General features: G+C 43.6%; 1 protein-coding gene across 3 annotated transcripts in view; it reads right to left on the bottom strand.

Moving 5' to 3' along the window:
* Nucleotides 1-3,385: 3,385 nt before the first annotated feature.
* TICAM2 (TIR domain containing adaptor molecule 2) overlaps nucleotides 3,386-26,742 on the bottom strand; it is a 44,260-nt gene continuing 20,903 nt past the window's right edge. The window contains exons 1-2 of one of the 3 annotated variants that reach the window (XM_070796832.1): nucleotides 20,748-20,876; nucleotides 3,386-6,047 (exon numbers count right to left, since the gene is read on the bottom strand). In XM_070796832.1, the coding sequence (XP_070652933.1) occupies nucleotides 5,294-5,992 (699 nt within the window). In that variant the 5' untranslated portion in view covers nucleotides 5,993-6,047; nucleotides 20,748-20,876 and the 3' untranslated portion in view covers nucleotides 3,386-5,293. Of the gene's footprint in view, nucleotides 6,048-20,724; nucleotides 20,877-26,742 lie in introns of those variants that run through there. The other 2 variants (XM_070796831.1, XM_070796833.1) reach the window with 2 other exon arrangements.

The following is a 26,742-nucleotide window of genomic DNA, read 5'->3' on the forward strand; positions in this document are numbered from 1 at the left end:
TTTCCTCCTCCCCTTCAGACCTTCCCCCGAGTACAGAGGGCACAGTCGTGTTCAGTGACAGCCCATCAGATGACAGGAGACCAGGAACCTAAGACTGTGATGAGGGGGAAAGGCCCAGACTCAGGGCTGACACCTCGGGCAGACACGCTAACGCTCACCTCACTAGCCACACAGGCCAGGGGTTTAGAAATGAGTGCACGGGATGAGAGGACCCAGGGAAGTTGTCTCTGTAACTATCTCTCTCCATCCTTACACCAGGAGGCCTGAGGCCCTGGCAGGAGGTTTGGGCCCACACCAAGGCTCCACTGAGGCTTTAAATTTGGGATCTGCAGAAGTGAAGGACCTGGGACTGAAGCGGAAAACAGCCCTGACCTGCACTGGAAGATTAAGTTCAGCAAGCAACCCTGAACTCAGGGCAAAAATCCAGTCAGGGAAGCTGAATAGCAGATGAGCACTCCTCTCAGGGGAAACAGTCTAAGCAGCTTCAAGCAGCCTGTATTCCCAGGCTAGGCAAAATGATTCAGCCAATCCTGAGCTCTAGAAGACGGCTGAGTTAAAGGGGTTACCCTGCTCCAATGCAAATATATGCAACATTTACCTACCTCTTCTGAGCCTGAGGAGCAACAACACACAACTGAAGGCCTCCCCTTCAGGGCCATTCCCCTGAACTGGCTTCAGAGCTGGCACGTCAAGACTCCACATTCCCACTTTCCCAGTCTATGGTCCAACCTCGTTGTTAGTCATGGGCCCTGCCCCCAGCCTCCTCCACACCCACACCCGTAATCTACGCATCGGCTGATTAGGACAGGCTTCTCAAGGATCAGAGCCTGGAAGGGAACAGAACTGCACATGGAAATAAGGCTCAGCATCTTGCTTCCTCTTTGTTTAAAACCTATTCCTTACAAGTTGCAAGGGTTCTAAGAACAAGGTTGTGGGTGATTATATTTGCCCTCTGCCCCTTCCCATGTTACAAAGTAAATGTGTATAGGCCACAATAGTTCCAGTAGGACAGAAGTGGTATGGTAAGTCATACATTGCTCACTACTTGAGAACCTCACATGTATTATTTAATTTAACCCCCAAAATAACCCTACCAGGGAGGCATTACCGTCTTCATTTTTGGATGAGAACAGCAAGACCCAGGAAGGTCACAATTTGTAGAGGACATAGGTCTGATTCAACCCCAGAGTTCACTGCAGCACTATTTACAATAGCCAAGACGTGGAAGCAACCTAGATGTCCATTGACAGATGAACAGATAAAGAAGTTGTGGTACATTTATACAATGGAATATTAGCCATTAAAAAGAACGACAAAATACCATTTGTAAGAACACGAATGGGCCTAGATATTACCATACTAAATGAAGTAAGCCAGACAAAGATAAATATCATATAATATTGCTTATCTGTGGAATCTAAGGGCTTCCCTGGTGGCTCAGTTGGTAAAGAATCTACCTGCAATGCAGGAGACCTGGGTGTGATCCCTGGGTTGCAAAGACTCCCCTGGAGAAGGCAAGGGCTACCCACTCCAGTATTCTGGCCTGGAAAAATAAATGCAAGTGAACTCATTTCCAAAAAAACCTCACTAGACACAGAAAACAAACATGGTCTGTTTTGAAATAGGAAAGTGGAATGGGGGAGAGAACTAGGAGGTTGGGATAAACAAATACACACTCTACATAAATCAGATAATCCACAAGGACCTGTTATATATAGCACAGGGAATTATACTCAGTATTTGTAAAAGGTATCTGTAAAGATGACAATGTAAATACTCAAATACCATAGAACTGAGAATAAAGATACACAGTAAACATTGGTGGTTCAGTGGCTAAGAATCCACTTTGCAATGCAGGGGACACCGGTTCAATCCCTAGTCCAGGAAGATCCTGCATGCTGCAGGGCAGCTGAGCCCATGTACAACTGCCGAGCCTGTCCTCTGGAGCCCACATGCAGCAAGTGCTCAGCCCTCACAGAGCAGTCGCTGAAGCCCGTGTGTCCACTGCCCGTGCTCTGCAAGAGAAGCCCTGCACTGAGAAGCCCACACAGTGACTAAGGCAGTAGCCCCTGCTCTCTGCAACTATAGAAAGCCTGTGTAGGACAATGAAGACCCAGCACAGCCAAAATAAAGAAATTAACTTAAAAGATACACAGTAAACAAACAAAACCCCAGGCAGTCTGACTCCACAGCAGTGTGGTGGCAGGAGGAGGTGACAGGCAGGGTCCACCGGATGCAGGTGGAGAAAATTTTTAAATAATAATGAAACCAATTAGAAGTCAGATGACTTTTTATTATCACCATGTATAAACTATATTTTCAACAATGCAATGAAATATTTTTCCTCACTTGGGTGAAACCACTCCCACCGTCTGATTCAGCTGGATGCTCCAATGTCTGTGCCTGATAGGCAGCAATGGTACAACTCTTAAGGAAAACTCAGCTGGGACGCTGAGGATGGCAGAGCAAAATGATGGAAAGACCCTGGTTTTTAAAATATTATTGCAGTAAAATGCATATATAACTTACCATTTAAAGCATACAATTCAGTGGCATTAAATACACTCACAATGTTTGGCAACCATCACCACTGTCCATTTCCAGAACTTCATCATCCCAAACATAAAACTTTATACCCATAAAACCCGATTCCTGTTTTTTCCCTTTCCATGGCCCCTAGTCACCTCTATTTTTCTCTATGACTTTGCTGCTCTAGGCACCTCATATAAGTGGAACCATACTCGTCCCTTTGTGTCTTTCTTCCTGTAGCTCTATGCTTTCAAGTTTCCATGTTATAGCATGTATCAGAATTTTATTTCTTTTTAAGGTGGCATAATACTCCACTGTATCTAAGAACTGGGTTTTTAATGACATCTTTGAGGCACATAAGGGGACCTCTTGCTAAGTCAGACAGTAAGTCTACCTTACAGTGCAGGTCATACAGCATTGGCTTTTCTTTTCTCTTACAGCTGAAAGAATCCTGACACACACAGACACAACTCAGGTTCCCCTGTGGCTCCAGGGTGAGCAACAAGGCCCATAGACACTCAAAATGGATATTCTCCAGCATGTGGCAAAATTTTACCCAATTTCCCTGTGTGTAAGTCTGAATGTACATGCGTATACACACTCACATGAAAAAGGCCACAGCTTTACCTCTTTTTATCCTGTTATTTTGATAACCCCTTATTACAATTGTTAATTTCAACATAACCAGGTACTCAGTACTTAACATTTTTCTTCATCATAAAAAATGTATTTGACTCCAAATCAAGTGACGACATTGTGCCTGGTGATCTGTGGAGAAGTACAGATTGACGCCTTTTTTTTAAAATACTTTTCTACAATCTTCACTGACACAGGAAATAATCAAGTTTAGTCAAGGTAAAGAATAAAAACATTTATTAAAAAACACCATCCAGCATCAATTGCTCCAACTTTGGCAGGCAGGCAGGCAAGGGTGAGTGGTTAATGTTTTATTTGTATATGAAACTGGAGATGCAGGAAGCAGTATGGCAACAACAAAAAAATGCTTATCATTAGAACTGAAAAAGAAAAGTGAGTAGTCAGCTACTATGACAGAAGGGAACTTTTAAGTCACCACGCAATGAGAAGAATCTTATCTTTAATAAGTACTAGTATCGGGGGAGGTCTGACTTACTTGCAAGATTATGAAACATGTTGGTTCATGACTGTGAAGAGGCGGACTGCAGAAAGCTGTGAGCAAACCCCAGTGTTAGCAAGGGGATATGGAGAAGTGGGGATAAAGAGAAAGAAAAATAGGGCAGAATGTTTCTGCAGCAAAGGTCTCTAGAAAAAAAATTTTTTTAATTAAAAAAAATCTAAGCATGCATTGTAATATTTTTCTGTGACTGTAAGAGCATAATGGGTAGCATTAGAAATCAATTACGCTGTAAACATATACAACATCCTTTCATTGTGAGCATATATACGAAGCCTCCTGCATCTATTAAATTATATATTGCATCATAAAATTCTATCATTTGTTTGCTTGTTCCCTTTCCTGGTTCCTAGTTGTTCACATTCCGAGAGAGAAACAATGCCCTGTGCAGATTTATCAATCCAATCCTTTCTTTTCACAGATGAAGGAGGGTAGTAGCTTGCCCATGGTCACATTCCTCCTCAGTGAAAAAGACTGGAAAGAACCAGGTGCTCTGACACCCTATCGGGTGCTTGTCTCATTACAGCAGGACGGGACTCACTCTCTCCCATTCCTGGTCTGCACTTGATATAGTTCTCTGTCAATTTCAGCTGGGGCAGAAGGGCTGTGAAAGAAAGGAACTGGTCTGTTTGGAGGCTCTGATTCGCTATCACTGTGGGACAAGAAACCATAAAATGCATTTTCCACTTCAAGTCTGAAAGTAATCTACAACATACATACACACACACACACACACACACACACACACACACACTCTCTCTCTCAGGCTACTGAGAAATATTTCCTTGATAAAGTACTGTGCGAGACAGGAATTTTTAACTGCTTGCAAAGGAGAGGTTATTGATTTTAAAGGAGAACATCTGGCCAAGGATACACACACCTTTCAGAAGCTCTTCAAACAAAGTTCTGGTCATAGCCGATGACCAACATAGAGAGCTTCTGGCTCCAGGGGTCATGTCCACACCAGGCACAGACTCCCTACCCACAGTACCAACAAATGTGGTGGGAACTGCCTGCAAATATGTACACTACAGCAGAAGGGGAAGGACATTTGACTGGATTCTTTTAAGGAGCCCCACCACTGCCGCATCTATTCTGGGTTTCACACTTATCAGCACTCAACATTCTCAACGTTCTAGCCTGGCTGTCCTCGTGTCTGGGTGACAACACCCGGAGTGCTTCATTACGACATTTGTGAGAGGTACCTCGAAAGGCAGGCTGATCAGATGTCTCCAGGTCGTTTTTTTCTGTGTGTCCTTTGAGAACAAAATCAAAGGGTAATTAATTGCATTTTTAAAATGTCTGTAAGTTTTCGTCAAGTTCAATATAAGAAGATGAATTTAAAATATCCTTTGTAGTAATCATGAACCAGGAAAACTGAGAGGAAACAGAGCTCTTGAAACTCTAAAGAGTCCCAGTTTATGGAAACATCAGCAAATACCACAACTCTACGGACTGTCCTGCAGAAATTTATCTTTCTTGGGCTCCACAGGTTTCTGTAAGAGGCAGGTTCTCTTTCATTGAAACTTTTCCTAGGAACTTGTTTTCGCAAGTGAAGGTAAATCCTTTGTTTTACAAAACAAGAGTCTGTCGTGTGTTGTGTGTGCTGTCTCAGGCAACAGATTGCCTTTGTACCGTATTTCTGGTCTCTTTCCATATAGCTTGCTGTATCCTGTACACAGACTCCTGAAAAATCCTTTCCACTTGGGTAGGGAAGCCACGACTTTCTTCCTCCAGGGCGTTGATGGTTCGTAGAGCAAAGGGAGTTCTCTCTCGGGGCAGGGGATTGTTCAGGGGCCGCATGGGGATGACGGAGTTGTATTTGTGCTGCCTGTTAACAGAGTTCATGAGGGACGAATAGAACTGGAACTTACACCAGGTGTCCCTTAAGAAGTTTTCAGTCAACAGTAAGATAGTCCAGGCAGACCCGTTGACAGCATCATCCAAGTTCTGTAAATGCTGTCTGCCACATGGCATCTCAGCAAAGATGATTCCAGGCTTGATGCCAAAATCGTTTTCCAGCAGGCTCTGGACTCGGAGGGCTTCACCTGTGTCTTCTTCAGCGTGCAGTATCACAAATTTGAGGAACACCTCTTCTTCTGTGTCCTCTTCTGGCCTCTCCTCCACTCCCTCCTGCTCCTCTGCTGGCATCTCTGCGGTACTGCTGCACACAGCATCACCATGCAGGGAGATTTCTTCAGATTGCTTGGAATCTGACATGTGATGGCTTTGACTAGTATCCACACTCTGGCTTTTACCCCAAGGCACAGAAAGATGACAGGGATCCATTTTAGACTTTCCGATACCCATTATAAAGATCCGAGTCAGAAGAGGAAAGCTTTATTTCTCAGCATTTCATTTCGTTCTAAAAGGAGAAATAACAAAGCAGAAGTATAATGTAAACTCAATCAAAACATTAAAAGTGGAAAATTTCATTCAACCTGAAAAACCTCAGGATTCTAATATAACATTCTTGAAGAAAGAAGTGCCAAAGAGATCACTGGGAAATTAAATCACTTGTCTTTTTTGAGCTTCACAAGGGCTACGACAGGTAGTCAAGGCTAAGTTAAAGAGGGCCCAGTTTAATACAACAGGAGACATTTGGAAATTTCAAATGGTACTATATTCATGCTATAAACTTCCATATTATAATAAATTACTTTGGTATTTAGTGAAAAGATACCCTATCAACTCTAACCATATGGAGTATAAATCCAACTTCTTTATTCTAACAAATTATTGTGTAGACTAGAAAGAGCAAAACCTAAAGAAACAGAATATTTCAATATTCAAAATTTATTTTTATATCAAACACAAATACAAAACAATACAAATATCCTAAAGATGGCTAGCAGGTAGCTCTACTGACTCAGAATAAAGAGAAGATCTGAAATGTCAAACGACACACCAGGATTCACTGGGTTAGAGTCTTTTTTTTTGTCTACAGTCAGGCTACATTATTATGGGGCTGGTAGAGAACTATAGTAAGGATTGTGAAAAGTAAGGAATATCTTTTTCCAGTTAATCCTGAGAACACTTAAGAAAACATATTTATTCACCTATGGAGAAATTAACATCTTGGTGTGGAAGTGAAATCTGGAAACAAAGCCTTGTAGTTTTCATCAGTGAAATTAACAAATAATCATTATAGTCTATACTTGTTCTTTTATTTAAAAAATTCTAAATTCAGATGGAAGAATTAGATCAGCTGTGAAAGGGACTCCATGTGAGCCTAATTTAAATAAATATTCAGATAATGTTCACAGTGTTGCTAATGTAATTCTCAAAATAGGCAGTTTCAAGGGGGATTCTTTTATAAAAAGACAGAAAATTTAGAATAAATATAAATTCCATGTTTTCAAAATATGGGCCCATAAGCTATATTCCAAGCATTTTTATTTATTGTTCATGGGCAAAAACCAGAGTTCAGAGTTCAAGAAGAAATGAGAATTTGATTCATAATGTCCTAAGTAACATGTAGTTTACATATGCCAAAATAATTCAGGTTCAGAAGAAACCATGTAGCAAAACTGGTGAAAAATGTTAAGGGAAGAAAAAATAAGAGAATTTTCTTCCTAATGTACTTAAGGAGGGAAAGGTTTGCTACTGTCTCTGAATAGTGAAGGAACTGCTGGCTGCCACCTGTCATCCATTCTGTCTGAACGCCAGGTTTGGATCCACAGTATACCATGCCAGCCACCAAGTGGCGGTCCAAGGCATGACAGCCCTCCAATGCTACATACATACATCCCAAATAATAAACCTGAATGAATTCAGACTCTCTTCTTTGGTTAGGATTTATTGCTGACTTTGTTATTGTATCATGAGAAAATTTTACTATGCAAAATTGCAGAAAGAAGCTTCCCCTGCATTAAAAATAAGTTAAACTATTCAATCTATTAAAGTGTCAGTTAAAATAATCTTCACTTACTCATTAAGATAGGTTTTTAAACCAACTTAACTTCATTATCTTATACACTAGTTGCTGCAGATGAGGGCATGTGAAATAAGATGGCAGATTTTCCTAAGAAGTGTCAAAAACCTCTAGGGAAAATGGTGTGTCAAGTTAGATTGTGAAATTTTTGAAATAAAAAATAAACAGGTGGTGCTAATGGTAAAGAACTTGCCTGCCAATGCTGGAGACATGAGAGACATGAGTTCAATCCCTGGGACGGGAAGATCCTCTGGAGAAGGGAATGGCAACCCACTCCAGTATTCTTGCATAAAAAATCCCATGGACAGAGGAGCCTCGTGGGCTCCTCCATGGGATCACAGAGACGGACATGACTAAAGTGACTTAGCACACACGCAAAAAACAAAAGGAAAAAATTACACTATGGATAAGAATTACAATTTCATGTCTCATTTTTCTTAAATGCTGGTTGGCAGAAAAGAGCAAAACACTCCAGAAATCTATGATGTGCTGTTCCACCTTCCAAGCACTGCTGCCCACCTTCACCTGAAGCAGACCAGCAAGAAGCAAGTCAGTGACAATGTCTGAAAACTTCTTCTAATTTGGGGAGGGAGAAGGAAATGGCAACCCACTCCAGTACTCTTGCCTGGAAAATTCCATGGACAGAGGAGCCTGGTAGGCTACAGTCAATGGGGCTGCAAAGAGTCGGACACAGCTGAGCGACTTCACTTAAAGTAAGGAGGCAGCCAAGAGGCAAAGAGGCAGGAAGTTTTTCTGTGCTGGAGATCTGTCTTTCCCATCGCCACGTGATCCAGAGATGGAGAAGTGGTCCAGATTCATCACAGGGGTTCTCCAGGCTGCAAGGTGGGGGGCAGAGCCTGACCGTGCTCACCCTGAGCTAATTAACTCCATCAACAAAAAGAACAGAAGGCAGGCAGGGAATGTGGAAAGAACAGGGAAGGAAAGAAGGCTGGCGGAGAGAATCCTGCAAAGCCTTGTCAGCGTCTTCCTCCCCCATCACAGCCAGCCAGCACCAGGGTTCAGACATTCAGGTTTCTGCTCCTTCCCCTCAATTCAGTGGGAGGACAGTGAAGGTGCCGCTGGGGAAAGGCACACAGGATTGCTTACAGGAATAAAAATGTGTGTGTACACATTTTTGTGTGTTTATACATCTTTAATTTACTTCTTTGGAAAGGCACGTTTTGAAAATATTTGTATTGAAAAGTCTCACTACCATCCTTATCTTCCCCATTCATCCTGTTACCCCCATTATACATATATCTATATATTTCTTTCCTTATTTAAGAAAGGATCGTTGCATATATACATAGACACTGCCAGAGTAATAGATAGACAGGCGACTGCTTTTTCCCTTAATAACTTCAGAGCCTTCTATATCAGCATACAGAGAAACTCCACATAATCTCCCAACATGTGAATGTACCCTAACTGTCCCCTGTCCTTGACTATGTGATTTGTTTCCAGTCTATAACTATTATGAAAATGCTGCAATGAATAACTTTGTACAAGTGCCACTTCATTCACATGCAAGGTCATCTGGAGAATAATGAGCCCAAATGGGATGTCTATATCAAAGGACAAATGTGTTTGTCACAGTGACAGATTTGGCCAAACTGCTCTCTGTAAATGGAAAAGGCAATGGCACCCCACTCCAGTACTCTTCCCTGGAAAATCCCATGGACGGAGGAGCCTGGTGGGCTGCAGTCCATGGGGTTGCTAAGAGTTGGACACAACTGAGTGATTTCACTTTCACTTTTCACTTTCATGCACTGGAGAAGGAAATGGCAACCCACTCCAGTGTTTTTGCCTGGAGAATCCCAGGGACTGGGAGCCTGGTGGGCTGCCGTCTATGGGGTCGCACAGAGTCAGACACGACTTAAGTGACTTAGCAGCAGCAGCTCTCTGTAAGACTGAACATTTTTTTGTTTTGTTTTGCTTTTAACTTGACAGAGTGACACACCCACCTCCATCCCATGCCCCAGTAAAGATCTAAGACCAAAACGACCAATTACTATTGACCACAGCCCAATGGAGCTAATCACCAGGGCAACAGAAACGTGGAAAGATACAACGTAACAGAATGGAGCCCTTATACTGAAGTTCTGTAGGGAAGAGCAACAGGGTGAGGATCAGGAGACTCAGGCAAAAGCAGGTGCCAATGGAACCCCCCACATTTAACAGGAGTAAGACGAAAAGAACTGAATGGCATCTATGCATACTTGGCAAGTGTGCAAAAATATTACAGGAAGTAAGAAAGAACACAGAGAAGAATCATAGTAGGCAACAGTCAAATACAAATTTCCATTCTCATGAAGATTACGTGCTCTGGAATCAGACTGCATGAACATAAATCCCAGCCCTACTATAAAAAAACAATTGCAAGACTTTGTACAAGTTACCGTACGTGTATCTCTGTGCTTTGATCTCATTGTGCATTAAATGGTGATAATTATAATCCTACCTTTAAGGTTTTCAGCAAGATCAAATGGCTTAGAAGAGTGCTCCATACATTTAGCTGTTAATTTTGTTATTAAATACATAACAAAGAAGCTGAAGAACACTTTACAGTTTTACTTTAGTAGCAGAATGCAGAACTAAGCCGTGTGCATCCAGAGGGGTGAGTGGCTGCGGCAGAGGATGCCAGAACTTCCCTCTGACTATTTCATTATTCTCAGGAAAAGAGGAAGCAAAACTCCTTCCTTAGGACTGCCCCAAACCTCAGTCTGTAGCATAAACAAAACTTAAATGATAGAGGATGGAACCTGTTGGGGTGAGACTACGGTGTCCCCAAGGTTATTCTTCTTCTTTATGCTTGTGCGTGCTAAATCACTTTAGTTGTGTCTGACTCTTTGCGCCCGCCAGGCTCCTGTGTCCATGGGATTCTCCAGGCAAGAATACTGGAGTGGATTGCCATTCCGTCCTCCAGGGGATCTTTTGGACCCAGGGACTGAACTGGCGTGTTGACTAGTCCCCAGGTGCCCCCAGCAGAAGCCTTCTGTGGTTGCAGGAGGGTCAGGGCAGCACCCAGGGGGTCCTATCCCAACCACAGCCTCTCTTCCTGCAGAAACTTCCCAGGAGGTTCCTTGGGGTGGTTACAGCCAGCCCTCTCTGCCCTGGCCATAACTCAAAACTGAAACATCAGTGTGAATTTCTTGTTCACACAAAGTTTACTTTCCTCACCTAGACCTTTGCGACAGTTAATTGTATGTGTCAGCTGGGCAAGGCTACAGTGCCTAGTTGTTTGGTCAAACGTCAGTCCAGATGTCATCCTACAGGTATTTTTAGATGAGACTGACATTTAAAGCAGTAAACTTTAACTGTAAAAACATTGAGTCACTGTGCTGTCTGGCTGAATCTAATATAAGGTTGTAAATCAACTGTATCTTAAATTTAAAATGTAAATGAATAACGCAGTAGACTCTGAGTAAAGCAGATTACTCTCCACAGTGTGGGTGAGACTTAGCCAAAAAATGAAGGCCTTAAGAGCAATACTGAGGTTTCCCCAAGGAATTCTGCCTTGGGAAGGCAACAGAGAAATTCCACCTGAACTCCCAGCCTTCATATGCAAAACTGCAAAGTCAACTCCGATCTGAGTGTCCAGCCCTGCCAGTCACAAGAGCCAGTTTCTTACAGTGAACCTCCCACCCTTCCTGCCTCTCCCCCTATGAAACCTACTGGTCCTGTTTTGCTGAAAAACCCAACTGTAACCCTCCATAAAAGTTTGTTGCCCTCAGAATTAAGAGTTACTGTTTGCTATTTTAAAAACATTTTGACAACTTTGGAAGAGAGACTCCCAAACAACAGGAAGTGAAACAATGACCAGTAATAATTTGATAATAAAATACATATTCATCCACAATTTTCAACCTGTCCTTGTGTTTACCACTGAAAATGCTTATGTGTTTAAATCACTGCCTCTGAAATTTAATACATTTAATGAACATTTAGGCATCTAGTATACTTGGCTCCTTCAGCCCTGGAGAAACTTTCAGTTGTTTTTCCTATCTGAATAGCACCATCTTGTGGCAAATACGTACAAAATTAGTTTCTTTGCTTAATTAACAGGCTTTATCATTATTAATAAATGTAAATGTTGCTGAGAAGGAAATGGCAACCCATTCCAGTGTTCTTGCCTGGAGAATCCCAGGGACGGGGGAGCTTCCATCTATGGCGTCGCACAGAGTCAGACACGACTGAAGCGACTTAGCAGCAGCAGCAGCTGAAAACCTACTCTGCACCAAGCCCTGCTGTGTTTTAGGGAAGTGGAGCCAGGATACGGAGACAGGACTCACTGCACCGGTGCTCCCGTCAGGTAACAGGTGTTCCGGAGCACTCAGGATGGACACTGCAGCAGGGAGCACTCGCATCAGGAAGGCCGAGAAGGGACGGTTTCAGGCAGTGGGAGCAGCATTTGCAAAGACACTTGAGGCACCAGAGGGCACAGCGTGTTAGGATGGCTTTGCACCTGGTGTTTAGAAGCCTCAAGTCCATATGCAGGGATGGGAGGGGGACAGGATAGTGTTAGACATCAGGGCAGACAGACAGCAGGATTGGAGAGAGTAAGGAACCTAGAATATTCGGCTCAGGACTTTGAACTTGATCCTGTGGGCAGACAGAGAGCTGCTGGCAGGTGTTAAGTAGGGGAGTGAGATGATCTGACTTGTTTTAGACAGGTTAAGATAGTTGGAGTAAGGAGATGAAGCCTGAGGGCCGTGAGGCTGTGGACAGGAAGAGTAATCAGATGAGAGGCTGCTGCAATAACCTAGGTGAGAAAGCAGAGCCCTCAACCAAGTGACAGCGAAGGCAAAAATGTGCAGGAGAGAGGAAAGCTTAGCTAAGAAGGACAGGAGAAGTCAACAGCTACAAATGAAGACGATGTCATTAAGAGGAGGGAAACTCGGAATGCCTGGAAATAGAGGGAACTGGCTGGTAGAGAGAAAGAGGATGAAGAAGTGTGTGGGGACTTCTCAGGGCTGAGCTGTTTTCCTCTTGGTCACTGGGCAGCCCTGTCTCTCTCCTACTCCCCTTTGCCCTGTGAGGAGGAGGACAGCCACCAAATTCTTCAGGGCGTTAGGTCTCAGGGTAATGTCTGTGATGAACACTGCAGATGGTGTGGTGGCCTGTGGGACTCTGGGATTTGGCATCTTGGGAGAAAGTGAGCACAGTTGGTTTTTAGGAGGCATGGCTGCATTGTATCGGAAGAGAGCGCCCTGCTCCTGCGGTCCTGGTCTGGAGGTTTAAGAATGGAAAGAAGGCAAGGTATGGATGTTAAGTAGCCAAACGGGCATTCTGTAGCAGGTACAGCAGACAGGCTCAACCAAATTTATGCCAACTTCCTTTTAGTGAACCTTCCCGTACTACAAGTACTAAAAGCTGTATTTCCCAGACTTCCTTAAAGCTAGGGTACTGGGTGTAACTTATGTTCTGCCAACATGTCTGAGTTAAATATGAAGGGAGGCAGAGCATGAAGCAATGTTTTGCAGAGCTGCTGTGATTCAGGAGCTGGCAGCATGCTGAGCTGCAGGAGGGTTCACGGTTTTGGCAAAAGTCCCTGCTCCACTAGACCAGTTCTGCAGGTGATGTTCCGAGGTGTTTCCAGAAACTCAACCTGGAGCCTAGCTCTTCGCCTCGCCCAATGATAGTGTACATTTTGTAATATCCGCCACTATATACCTTTCTGCTTAAACTAGCTTGAGTAGATTCTGTTTTCTGCAACTAAACTGTAATTGATACAGCATCCAAATCCAGGCCAGGGAACTACAGCAAGTCAGCAGCAAAACACAGCACTGCCATCTGTTTTTGTATGTTTCACTGGAAGACAGCCACACCATTCATTCCTGTATTGTCTATGGCAAATTTCACGCTAAAGAGGCAGAGGTGAGCAATTCTAGTGGGAGCCGGATGGCCCAGATGGCCCAGGATATTTATTGCCAGGACATGACAGAACAGACCTGTGCTGGTTAAGATGAGGAACATGCAGACTTTTACGTCAGACCCACACCCTGAAAATATTTTAAAATCCCCACTATGGTGATCAATATGTTCAGGAATAGAATGGGTAGAATTTGAATCCACCTGATCTTACATTTATAACATTTACTGAAGGTCAGTTTAGTTCAGTTATCAGTCGTGTCCGACTCTTTGTGACCCCATGAACTGCAGCACGCTAGACTTCCCCATCCATCACCAACTCCCAAAGCTTACTCAAACTCATGTCCATTGAGTTGCTGATGCCATCCAACCATCTCATCTTCTGTCATGCCCTTCTCCTCCTGCCTTCAATCTTTCCTAGCATCAGGGTCTTTTCCAATGAGTCAGCTCTTCACATCAGGTGGCCAAAGTATTGGAGTTTCAGCTTCAGCATCAGTCCTTCCAATAAATATTCAGGACTGATTTCCTTTAGGATGGACTGGTTGGATCTCCTTGCAGTCCAAGGGACTCTCAAGAGTCTTCTCCAACACCACAATTCAAAAGCACCAATTCTTCGGTGCTCAGCTTTCCTTATATTCCAACTCTCACACCCATACATGACTACTGGAAAAACCATAGCTTTGACTAGATGGACCTTTGTGGGCAAAGTAATGTCTCTGCTTTTTAACATGCTGTCTAGGTTGGTCATAATTTTTCTTCCCAGGAGTGTGTGTCTTTTAATTTCATGGCTTCAGTCACCATCTGCAGTGATTCTGGGGCCCAAGAAAATAAAGTCTGTCACTGTTTTCACTGTTTCTCCATCTATTATGCCACAGTGATGGGACCAGATGCCATGATCGTAGTTTTCTGAATATTGAGTTTTAAGCCAACTTTTTCACTCTCCTCTTTTACTTTCATCAAGAGGCTCTTTAGTTCTTCACTTTCTGCCATAAGGGCGGTGTATCTGCATATTTGAGGTTATTGATATTTCTCCCAGAAGTCTTGATTCCAGCTTGTGCTTCTTCCAGCCTAGCGTTTCTCATGATGTACTCTGTATACAAGTTAAACAAGCAGGGTGAAAATATACAGCCTTGACGTACTCCTTTCCCTATCTGGAACCAGTCTGTTGTTCCATGTCCAGTTCTAACTGTTGCTTCCTGACCTGTATACAGATTTCTTAAGAGGCAGGTCAGGTGGTCTGGTATTCCCATCTCTTTAAGAATTTCCCAGAGTTTGTTGTGGTCCACACAATCAAAGGCTTTGGCATAGTCAATAAAGCAGAGGTAGATGTTTTTCTGGAATTCTCTTGCTTTTTCGATGATTCAGCAGATGTTGGCAATTTGATTTCTGGTTCCTCTGCCTTTTTTAAATCCAGTTTGAACATCTGGAAGTTTACGGTTCACATACTCTTGAAGCCTGGCTTGGAGAATTTTGAGCATTACTTTACGAGAATGTGAGATGAGTGCAATTGTGTAGTAGTTAGAGCATTCTTTGGCACTGACTTTCTTTGGGATTGGAATGAAAACTGACCTTTTCCAGTCCTGTGGCCACTGCTGAGTTTTCCAAATTTGCTGGCATATTGAGTGCAGCACTTTCACAGCATCACCTTTGAGGATTTGAAATATCTCAACTGGAATTCCATCACCTCCACTAACTTTGTTCACAGTGATGCTTCCTCCACTTGACTTTGCATGCCAGGATGTTTGGCTCTAGGTTGGTGATCACACCATCTTCATTATCTGGATCATGAAGATCCTTTTTGTACAGTTCTTCTGTGTATTCTTGCCAGCTCTTCTTAATATCTTCTACTTCTTAGGTCCATACCATTTCTGTCCTTTATGGTGCCCATCTTTGCATGAAAGGTGAGTTGTCATTGATTTATTCTTTGGGGGAGTTCCATAGAATCCATAATGATGGAGAAGGCCCAGTCTAAATGAAAGGATTAATTGTATCAACTATTACCCATTGATACTTACTAGAGTCAAAGTAAACCAGGGCCTATATTTTCCACTTTAGGTTCCAGCTCTGGCATTAGAAAGGTTAGGCATCTTCAGGGGTCTGGCACCCTGCGTCTTCCCTGCACAGCACTCATGACAGTTAATTACTATGGTGTGAGTATCTGCTTAGGTTCTCATCTTTCCCATTAGCCTGTAAACTCTACTGGGGTAACACCAAATCTTTCTTGTCCCTGTATCTCCAGAGCCTTGTAACAGTCAGCATTCAACAATATCTTTTGAATGAACGAATGAATCATAAAATTCCACATATAAGATTAACAGTTTTTCAGGTTGAGGGACACCCAAACACAACTCTTTAACATCCTTATTATACAAATTATTGACCCAATCAGAATACAGACATGCTGCAGTCTATGGGGTCGCAAAGAGTTGGACATGACTGAGCGACTGTACAACAAATTTTATCTCCAGATTGAGTAAAGCATGTCTCCTCCACCTGCCAATAATACCCTGCTCATATCTCTTATAATACGCACTGCACTGTACTTTTAACTTGCCTTCCTTGCTGGTCTGGAAGGTAACTTCCACCTTATTTCCCCAGACTTCTCCACCATGGAAAATGGCACCATCGATCTGCCCAGTCACCTCAGCCAGACACCTCAGGAATCACTGATATTGTCCCTTCCACTCCTACATTTTCACTTCTAAGCTGTCACCAAGTCAACCTGCAAAAGACATCTCAAAATGTTCCACTTCCTCCTTTATTGTATTTTCATTCTACATCAATATCTTTCCCCTAGTCCACTACACTGCTCCTTCCTAACTGGTCTTCTATGGCCACTCTTGGTCAGTCTAATTCATTCTCCACTCAGCAGCCACACAATTTTAAGCTATGGTTTTTCCAGTAGTCATGTATGGATGTGAGAGTTGGACTATAAAGAAAACTGAGTGCTGAAGAAATGATGCTTTTGAACTGTGGTGTTGGAGAAGACTCTTGAGAGTCCCTTGGACTGCAAGGAGGTCCAACCAGTCCATCCTAAAGGATATCAGTCCTGGGTGTTCACTGGAAGAACTGATGCTGAAGCTGAAACTCCAATACTTTGGCCACCTGATGCAAAGAACTGACTCATTGGAAAAAGACCCTGAAACTGGGAAAGACAGGAGGAGAAGGGGATAAAAGAGGATGAGATGGTTGGATGGCATCACCGACTCGATGGACATGAGTTTGATCAAGCTCCAGGAGTTGGTGATGGACAGGGAAGCCTGGCGTGCTAGTCTATGGGGTCCCAAAGAGTCTGACACGACTGAGCAACTGAACCGAACAACCCTCCAATGGCTTCCCACTGCTCTTAGAATCAGAATTTCTTAATATGGCAAAGGATGCCCTTCATGATCTGACTCCTTCAACCCCAAGCTCATCTCATGCTTCTTTCTCCTCTGCTCCCCCAGTTCCCTACACGTGGGTTTTATTGTTTTATTTCTCAAACTTGCTCAGCTTTCTCCTATCACAGGATCTAGGGAACTATTTTATTGAAATTTTGAAGTATGAGTTATATGACAATATATTTCTTATTAGAGAACTTGAATACAGTATTGTAGGCTAGCCAACATTCTACTGGAGGTAAATAATCAAAAATTTCAAATAGTAGGGAATGGCAACATAAACTATGCCATACTATTCACATGACGAACTCTGTGAAATCATTACAATGTTTACAAATGTTATGAATTATTTTAACGACATGAGAAAACTTTAATAACATACAAGAAATTTTAATGATCCTGTACTATGATCTTAGCTTTGTAAAAACAAACTACAGAGAATACAGGTCGGAAAGAAGTACATCAAAAAGGTAACATTGTTTATCTGTGTATGGTAGATGTATGGATGTAATCTGGGAAAAAAATTTTTTTTTTTTTTTAGGAAATACGTTGTTCTCTAGGTTTTGTATTTCTAAACAGAGGTCATGTTAACCTGGTGCCCCAGAGAGTATACTCCTTAGGTGCCACACGTGCACATTTTGGATGGGTTTAACCCACATCCAGGTTTAACTCTGCTTGACCTCCCCCTTTTTTTTTAAACCTATATACAAATTTCTAATAGTTGGGGTTTTCTAACTCTAAACCGAATAGTGGTCCTCCAATATTCCACTGAACAACACACACAGCAGAGGACAGAGCATTCATTTCCACAGTACCTAAAACAGATCCTTGAGCAAGTAAATGTTAAATTACTTTAAAAAACTGCTTCTATCAAGGGTTTCCTGGTGACTCAGTGGTATAAAGAATCCACCTGCCAATGCAGGAGGCATGGGTTCAATCCCTGGTCAGGGGAAGACCAGGATGCCGCACTCCTTGGAAAAACTAAGCCCGTATGCCACAACTATTAAGCCTGTGCTCTAGAGCCCAGGAGCTGAAACTACTGAAGCCTTCGTGCTCTAGAGCCTGTGTTCTGCAGCAAGAGAAACACCAGGAGAAGCCCAGAGGCCACAACCAGAGAGCAGCCCCGGCTCACCGCAACTAGAGAAAGCCCAGGCAGCCACGAAGATCCCACACAGCCAAAAATAAATAAATGAAACAATTAAAAAAAAACTGCTTCTGTCAGGTAGAAAAACAAAAAAGCACAAGCTGATCTTCCCCTGCAGAGCCTGCCTCTTTTCTCAGCTGCTAAGATGCTCCATGCTAATGAGTGCTGTCTGATCAACAGAGAAGCCTAGGGCAGGAGTTCTGATCCCAACTTCCCTCAAGGCTTCCCTTTATCCCTCCTACTCATTCCATGTTCCAAATCCCTTTACTTTGAATTTTTATTTAATCTTCTACCGTAAATATTTATTCAAACATCTGAAATCCCAATTCTGACATGAGAAAGTTTTTTCTATTCTTTTAAAAGAGAGGAAGGTAGGATATACACTACTGATAATATCACAGAACTAGCTGCTTGGGATTAAAATAGAAAATAAATATTATAAATTAAATGATCTTTTATTCCCCAACAGCTTTTTGAGAAGATGAAAATATTGCTTTTTATTTCCATTCCCACATATTTTAAAAAGAGAACTGAATTTTGTTATGCAAGCTTGATATTCTGTGGTACTGGCTTAGTCACTACACAACTTAAAAATGCATATAATAACCTCTGAACAAGCACCTTCATTTATCTTCTTCCTGTTATGATGACCTGCTTCTGGAACCATTCAACAAGGCTCCAAGTCAGAGATTACTGCTTCCCACTGAAGAGAAGAAATTGGAAAAGAAAAAAACTTGCATATTCTTTCCAGTAAATGGAGGATTTTCCTTTCATTTTCTATATTTCAAAAGGAGAACTGGCCTTAAAGTGCAAATCTTCTCCAAAACAGAAACATTTTACAAAAACGCAAACTGTACATTTTATCAAAATGAGACTTGGGAGAAAAATGCTTGTGCTCTTTTAATATTAGCGAGCTTTAGCAACCAATGATTTAAAAGTGCCATCAGCTTCATGGGATATTAGAGAGTACTGTTCAGTATCTAACAGCCACTGACCCAGACAGTCAGGGTCGAGAAGATGTTACCAGGACTAAGGCAGTAATCCTTGAGAAAGCCGGAACAGGGGAATGGGTAAAGTAAAGGTGTACAGCCTGCGACAGGCTAGCAGAGACCCCTGCAGGCAAGGAGAATGGAAGCAAAATCAGAGCCACTCCAGCCAAGTGAGCAGGGTAGGGAAGCTGGAGAGATCCCCATGAAAGCAGTCAGGGGTGTGATGACACAGGGTCTGTAGCCACAGTCAGAGTTTTGTTTTTATGATTCTGATGAGAAGCCACCAGAAGGTTCTGAAGAGAGGGGAAAGCTCTGACTAGATATTTCTAAAACTAGCTGCTGTTTGGAGAAACGCTGAAGACAAGAGCAAGGCTAGAGGCCGGAAGGCGTGATCAGTCGTCACAGTCTTCCGAGTACAGCAGGACTGTGGTTTGCGTTCGAGAGGGCGTAACGTACGATCGGATTTGAGCTCTCTTTTCAAGGCAGAGTCAACAGTTTGCTGGATGCTTGGATGTGGGGTCTGAGCTGAAAAAAGGAGTCAAATGACAATCCCTAGACTTGCAGCCTCACTGGATGGCAGTAACATTTCCTGTGATTAGGAAGGTAAATGAGAGGAGAACGGAAGAGAGGACTGAGTGGGTGCCTGTCAGTAATTCTTCTGGAACACACTAAATTTAAATGCCCATCAGACTTCCAAGTGGAGATGTTAAGCTAGATGCTAGATGTGAATCTAGAGCTCAGGAGAGAAGTGAAGCTACAAAGAAAAATCTGTAAGTCTTATAGATGGTATTTACAGTCATGAAATACGCCTTGGGAAAGAAATTGCCTTGGGAGAAAGCATGGTTCAAAAGGGAATCTGGCCCAGAACCAAACACCGTAGCAGTCTAACGTGTGGTAGCTGAGAAGAAGAGAAGCCTGGAAACATAGCAAGAGTGGCCAGGGAGGCGGAAGGACATTCAGAAAGTGGCGGTGAGCTGAGCGCCACATGCAGGAAAAAATATCGAGGAGGAGGGAGCAGATAACTGATTCATAGGAGGTGAAAACTCGCACAGATAACTGATTTATCAGGAGGCATTTGTTAAATGAATAAATTTTAAAAATATCACAGGGAGCAAATGACTCTATAGATGAAGTGCAAAACATCCAACACACAGCTGGACATTTGAGGAATAGTCACTTTGCTTCAGGAGGAGGAGGTAAGTCTGTATCTGCTCATCTACTTTTTTATTTCAGTGAGTTGCTTAACTCCATCTGTAACCAACACATTACTTACGATGTTAAAATGGGCCACATTTTAAAGGATTTTTAAATTTCACTGCCATGAAAAACTGGATAGGTCCTAACAAACAATACTGAAAACGAGCTCGCCGCTGCCAGCCCTAAGTCTTTTCATCCAAATTAGCTTTTGGACAAGGTCCCAGATAAGCAAACCAAAACCAAAACTTTGAGCACAGACTCAAGCGTGCCTGGCGGAGGCTCCCACCAGGAGCACTTTTAAAGCCTTCTGAGACGCTGGGCTCTTTGCTTAGGGTTCTGAGATTTAAAAAAAAAAAAAAAAAAAATAGGTTTTATAGTCAAAATGAAGCTTCAAGAAAGGTAGAGTTGCGAGAGGGACCCTCCCCTCAGAGGAAGGCGACTCAGCCGAAAGGACGGCCGGCTCCCCGACCCCCGGCTCCCCGAGGTGGCCGCCCGCCCGGCCCCAGACCTCCCGGAACCCGGCCCACCCGAGCGGACGCCGGCTACTTGCCGGGTAGGCGCGCTGCTCCGAGCCCCGCGGCGACGTCTTCCTCGCCCGCCTAGCGCTCCGCGACTTCCGGTGGGCGGGGGTCGAGAGGGCCGGCGGGCGGCGCGGATCCGCCCCACGCCCGCGGCACGAGCGCAGCGCGCGGAAGTCTGGGGGCCGGCGCGTCCCGCCCCTCGGGGGCGCGCCGCCACTTAGCCGTCTGCGGGTCCACCCCGCCCGCGGGGAGGCTGAGGTGCATCAGGCTGGAAGTCTTCGGCTGGCGGTGGGAAGGAGCCGGCCGGGACAGCGAAGGAGAGGAGCTCGCGCAGGGGAGTTCAGCCCGCGCTGCTGCCTTGTTGTTATTGTTTTTTAAAGGCCCACGAGAGCCGACTCGGACGTTAGGACGGAAGAAGGACTCCACTGTCTTCCCTGCAGACCTGGGCTCTGGGGTGGGAGCTGCAGCCGCGGCCTCTGCGCCTACCCAGCGCGCCCGAACACTGAGCCTGCAGCAAGCCCCGGGGCTCCCAACAGAAGCCTCTAGATGCTATAAAGGAAGGAAACAGCCAGTCTCACCCAAACTCTGTAAGACCCTTCTCGAGGTACAGCGACTCTCCAGTTCCTCCAAGTTGGTCCCTTGACTTTCCCTATCTCTTTGGGGTTCTCTCACTGACTGCTGCAGCAATCAGCCACATCCCTGGTTAGGGACGGTGGCGCATCAGTAACCACCCCCCTTCCCCCAAACGCACACATGCCAGGCCGAAAGCCACCTTGAGAAAGATTCCTTTCTCAGATTCTGTATCGCAGCCGAAACGCCACTGAATGTTTAGGAAGAACAAAAAAACAACCAAGTAATCTAAGACTTTGACAGTGTGGATCACAGTAAACTGGACAATTCTGAAAGAGATGGGAATACCAGACCACCTGACTTGCCTCTTGAGAAATCTGTATACGGGTCAGGAAGCAACAGTTAGAACTGGACATGGAACAGACTGGTTCCAAATAGGAAAAGGAGTACGTCAAAGTGGTATATTGTCACCCTGCTTATTTAACTTATATGCAGAGTACATCATGAGAAACGCTGGGCTGGAAGAAGCACAAGCTGGAATCAAGATTGCCGGGAGAAATATCAATAACCTCAGATATGCAGATGACACCACCCTTATGGCAGAAAGTGAAGAGGAACTAAAAAGCCTCTTGATGAAAGTGAAAGAGAGTGAAAACGTTGGCTTAAAGCTCAATACTCAGAAAACGAAGATCATGGCATCCGGTCCCATCACTTCATGGGAAATAGATGGGGAAACAGTGGAAACAGTGTCAGACTTTATTTTGGGGGGCTCCAAAATCACTGCAGATGGTGACTGCAGCCATGAAATTAAAAGACGCTTACTCCTTGGAAGGAAAGTTATGACCAACCTAGAGAGCATATTCAAAAGCAGAGACATTACTTTGCCAAAAAGGTCCATCTAGTCAAGGCTATGGTTTTTCCAGTGGTCATGTATGGATGTGAGAGTTGGACTGTGAAGAAGGCTGAGCGCTGAAGAATTGATGCTTTTGAACTGTGGTGTTGGAGAAGACTCTTGAGAGTCCCTTGGATTGCAAGGAGATCCAACCAGTCCATTCTGAAGGATATCAGCCCTGGGATTTCTTTGGAAGGAATGATGCTAAAGCTGAAACTCCAGTACTTTGGCCACCTCATGTGAAGAGCTAACTCACTGGAAAAGACTGATACTGGGAGGGATTGGGGGCAGGAGGAGAAGGGGACGACAGAGGATGAGATGGCTGGATGGCATCACTGACTCGATGGACGTGAGTCTGAGTGAACTCTGGGAGTTTGTGATGGACAGAGAGGCCTGGCGTGCTGCAATTCATGGGGTCGCAAAGAGTCGGACACGATTGAGCTACTGAACTGAATCTAAGACGATGAAAAGCCAGATACATAATCCTACCCTCTCTCTCTCAGGCTTCCAATCGTAATCATACCCAAAGACCCCAAGTCAGAAATCACATACACGACCACCACCCCACTTCCCCCACCCAGTATGCAGGCCCATTTCAGGCAATCCCTACTCACTGATGAAGGAGGAGAACTCCATTACAAAACCTCAGAGAAGACAATGAAGAGTAAACTGGAATTGAAGGCCCATACCTGGATCTCCAGGGCTTCCCTGGTGGCTCAGCTGGTAAAGAACCCCCCTGCAATTCACGAGACCCAGGTTCCATCCCCTGGAGGAGGGAACCCACCCCAGTATTCTTGCTTGGAGAATCCCATGGACAGAGGAGCACCTGGATCTCAGAGGCTTACTACATACAGGTAGAGCTAGGTTATTTTCTCTCCTTCTCCCCACTACCTAACATCAATCAGAATGGGCCATCGAAGGTGGCACCAGCAGACTGTTTACTTGGTGAAATGCACTATTAAGCCTATGTCAACACAATTCATTATCCACTGACAGCTGGGTTTTCCTCCATCCTCTGTTTCAAATAGTGGCCTCCCTGTTCCTAACCCTGGTACTTTTGTTGCCTTTTCTCTGGCAATCTCCCTTTGTCAACTGACAAACTTGACCATTGTCTCCTCCAGATACTCAATGTCCTTGATGTTAACAACCCAGGAGCCTTCATGCTCATCCAACTTGTTAAAATTCTCTTTCAGGTTTTTCCTGCCTGTTCCTCTTCCTCTGGCAGCCCTTTAAATCACTGCTTTCCAAACCTTTTCATTGAAATACCATTAATGACAAAGGTGATAAACATTTACTTCCCCATTCACCACCCACATTACACGCATAAATTAACTATGCATAAATGAACCTAAAGTGACTCATGTCAAGGACAAATTGAATTGTCTCATTTTAGGTTTTAAGTTGCTCCAAATTCTGCATTGTTCTTCATAAATATTCACATGCTGTACTAAAATTTCAAATTGGTTACAAGTTTAAGTTTTCTTCTCAAATTATCCAGTACAGGTTTCAAGAAAACACACCTATCACTTATGCCACAAGTATGAATTATTTAGTGTCTTCTATGTGCTAGGCCAACCTAGATAGCATATTGAAAAGCAGAGACATTACTCTGCGAACAAAGGTCTGTCTAGTCAAGGCTGTTTTTCCAGTGGTCATGTATGGATGTGAGAGGGGCTGTGAAGAAAGCTGAGCGCCAAAGAATTGATACTTTTGAACTGTGGTGTTGGAGAAGACTCTTGAGAGTCCCTTGGACTGCAAGGAGATCCAAGCAGTCCATTCTGAAGGAGATCAGCCCTGGGTGTTCTTTGGAAGGAATGATTCTAAAGCTCAAACTCCAGTACTTTGGCCACCTCATGCGAAGACTGACTCATTGGAAAAGACTCTGATGCTGGGAGGGATTGGGGGCAGGAGGAGAAGGGGACGACAGAGGATGAGATGGCTGGATGCCATCACTGACTCAATGGACGTGAGTCTGAATGAACTCCAGGAGCTAGTGATGGACAGGGAGGCCTGGCGTGCTGCGATTCATGGGGTTGCAAAGAGTAGGACACGACTGAGCGACTGAACTGAACTGATGTGCTAGGCACTACGGATACAATGTGAACAAGACAGACATTGCCCAGTCCTCACAGAGCTTTTGCAGTCTAGAGCAGGAGACAGACAAGGGGCGCTGTTTACAATTTCAGATCTACTCACTGAAAAGCATGAATGAATGAATGGAAGAAAGCAGAGTAAAGTGCTAATTAAGTCAGTAAAGAGATGGCTTCTCTGACATTTAGGGTGTTTTTCCTGTGGCTTCACACCCCTGAAACCCTTGGCATTCCTTGCTGATGTTTTCAGGATGTTGATCCACTGTCCTCTTTCACTTACTCTACCATTTCCCGGGATATCTTACGTATGTCCAGCAGACTCACCTCAGTCAGTAAGGGCATAAATGATTTGTACATGATTAATGAACTTAACCTCATTGACATAGATAGATTATGGCACGATGCAATTTCAGAATATTCTTTTCAGATACATACAGAATATTAACAAAATCAGATCATATTTTTGGCCACTGAGAAAGTCTCCACAAAGCAAAATCAAATCAAATCAAAAGATTGAAAAAAAGTGAATATATACACTAACCACTAATCTGGAAAACAAAAGCAAAAAGAAAAACAAGAAAAGCTCCTGTATGCTTGGAAATTAAAAGGCAGACTTCAAAATATACCATGGATCATGAGATCACAACATGACTCATCAAGTATTTTGATTTGAATATTACTAAAAATGCTAAATATCAAAACTTGCTGGATACAGCTAAAACAGGAGAGGAATTTCTATTCCTAAACACACGTCAGAAAACAAAGCAGGGAGTCACTTATCTGAACCACATCATCAGGCAATCGGGGAGCAAGCCGTTCTCTTCCAGCCACCTTAGGCCCCGTGGGGGCCTGCTGGGAACAGGACTTTTAAAACGACAAATACGTCTGGCAGGCTGTGGTTCAAGGCCATCTTTGCTGGCTATTAGCAGGGTCTACGGAGCCAGAGGGAACACACAACTCTCTTGAAAATTGAAGGTGTATATGCTCAAAATGAACTGAATTCTATCTAGGCAAGAGATGTGCTTATGTGTACAAAGCAAAGAACACACACAGTGATGCCTGGAGGAAAACCTAATAAAACTAGAGTAATCTGGGAAAAGATAACACGCTCATGCAAACAGTGGCATGGCTCCTGCCAAATTCCAAAGCAACCTTCTTACAAAGGCCACTGGACACAGAATCCATGTGATGCTGTACTCTTCAAGGATTTAAACTTATTGAAAAGTAAATCAATAAAAGTGTGGTTAAAAAAAAAAATCAGAGAGAAAAAAACCCCAGGGAATGAAATCCAAATAAAAAGACAGAAAAAACAAAATAAGGCCAGAAATTAAAAAACAGGAAAAAGTAACAGAGGACCAAGAAGAGCAAAATGTAGTTCTTTGAAAAAGATTAATAAAATGAATAAACCACGGGTAAAACTAAGTAGGAAAAAAACAAGATACAGATAACAGTATTAGAAATAAAAAGGAAATATCACCAGAGGTCCTAAGACATTTAAAATGTGAAAGGTATTAACAGCTTTGTCCCTATCAACTAGGTGAGATAAACTGGGAGAGGCAGTTGTCCATGCATCTCTTATGTTCCTCTGTCTTAATGAGTATGTGCGAGATCCTGGCTACCATTTACAGTGGGCAACCATGAGATATGAGGCACAGTCACCCTCCACAGAGAACAAGCAAGCTTACTGCTTGCTGTTAAGAGTGGTGAATTCCTTAAGCTCAGATGTGACCCAGACCCACTGCATGTGTAGCATCGACTTGGGCCTCATGCCACTCCCAGGGGACTTCTGAGCAAGAGGAATCACTGCAAATACGCTGAAAGTAGTGTTGCTTGCTGTGTCACGAGCAATAAAACCTTTTTTCTGATCCAGGAGTTTTGTGTCTTCTGCCAGAAACCATCAAACAGTAACAGGCATTGTATGTGGGTAAAATCAAATCCCAGACCTGACAAAATGGATAGGAAGGACTTCCAGTGATTCTGAAGATACCATCAAATTCTCTCCCCTCAAAACAAATGTAAACTGGACCAAACAATTAAAAACTATCACTTGGGGGTTCTGGAAATTGACCAAATTCAAACAAGTTGATAATCATTTATTCACTTTGAAAAATCCTGCTGAATTCTGGGTTGGAATCTGTGGCATTCTTGGCAGGAACTAACTGTTCTCATCTCCTGACCCTTGTACGCGCCTCAGCTTGGTTGGGGCAACAGCGCCACCACGGTGAGGCCAACAAGGCCAGGAGCCCAAATTCTGCTCTCAGTCAAGTCCACACCTGGTGTGCTGTCATAAAAACTGCAAACTTGGGAGGACATAAATGGGGAAAGCTCACAGCTGTTAGCCTGAAGTCATGGCCCATGTGAGGTGCACAGCAGACCAGTGGACTAGCCAAAAATCTACAGGGAGATTCTGGAGATGAGAGAGCCCACTGAGGGTCAAGGTCAGCTTATCACTTACCTTGCAAGACTGGGAGG

This window comes from Bos indicus, chromosome 10 (genome assembly GCF_029378745.1).
Source record: "Bos indicus isolate NIAB-ARS_2022 breed Sahiwal x Tharparkar chromosome 10, NIAB-ARS_B.indTharparkar_mat_pri_1.0, whole genome shotgun sequence".
Classification (NCBI taxonomy): Eukaryota; Metazoa; Chordata; class Mammalia; order Artiodactyla; family Bovidae; genus Bos; species Bos indicus.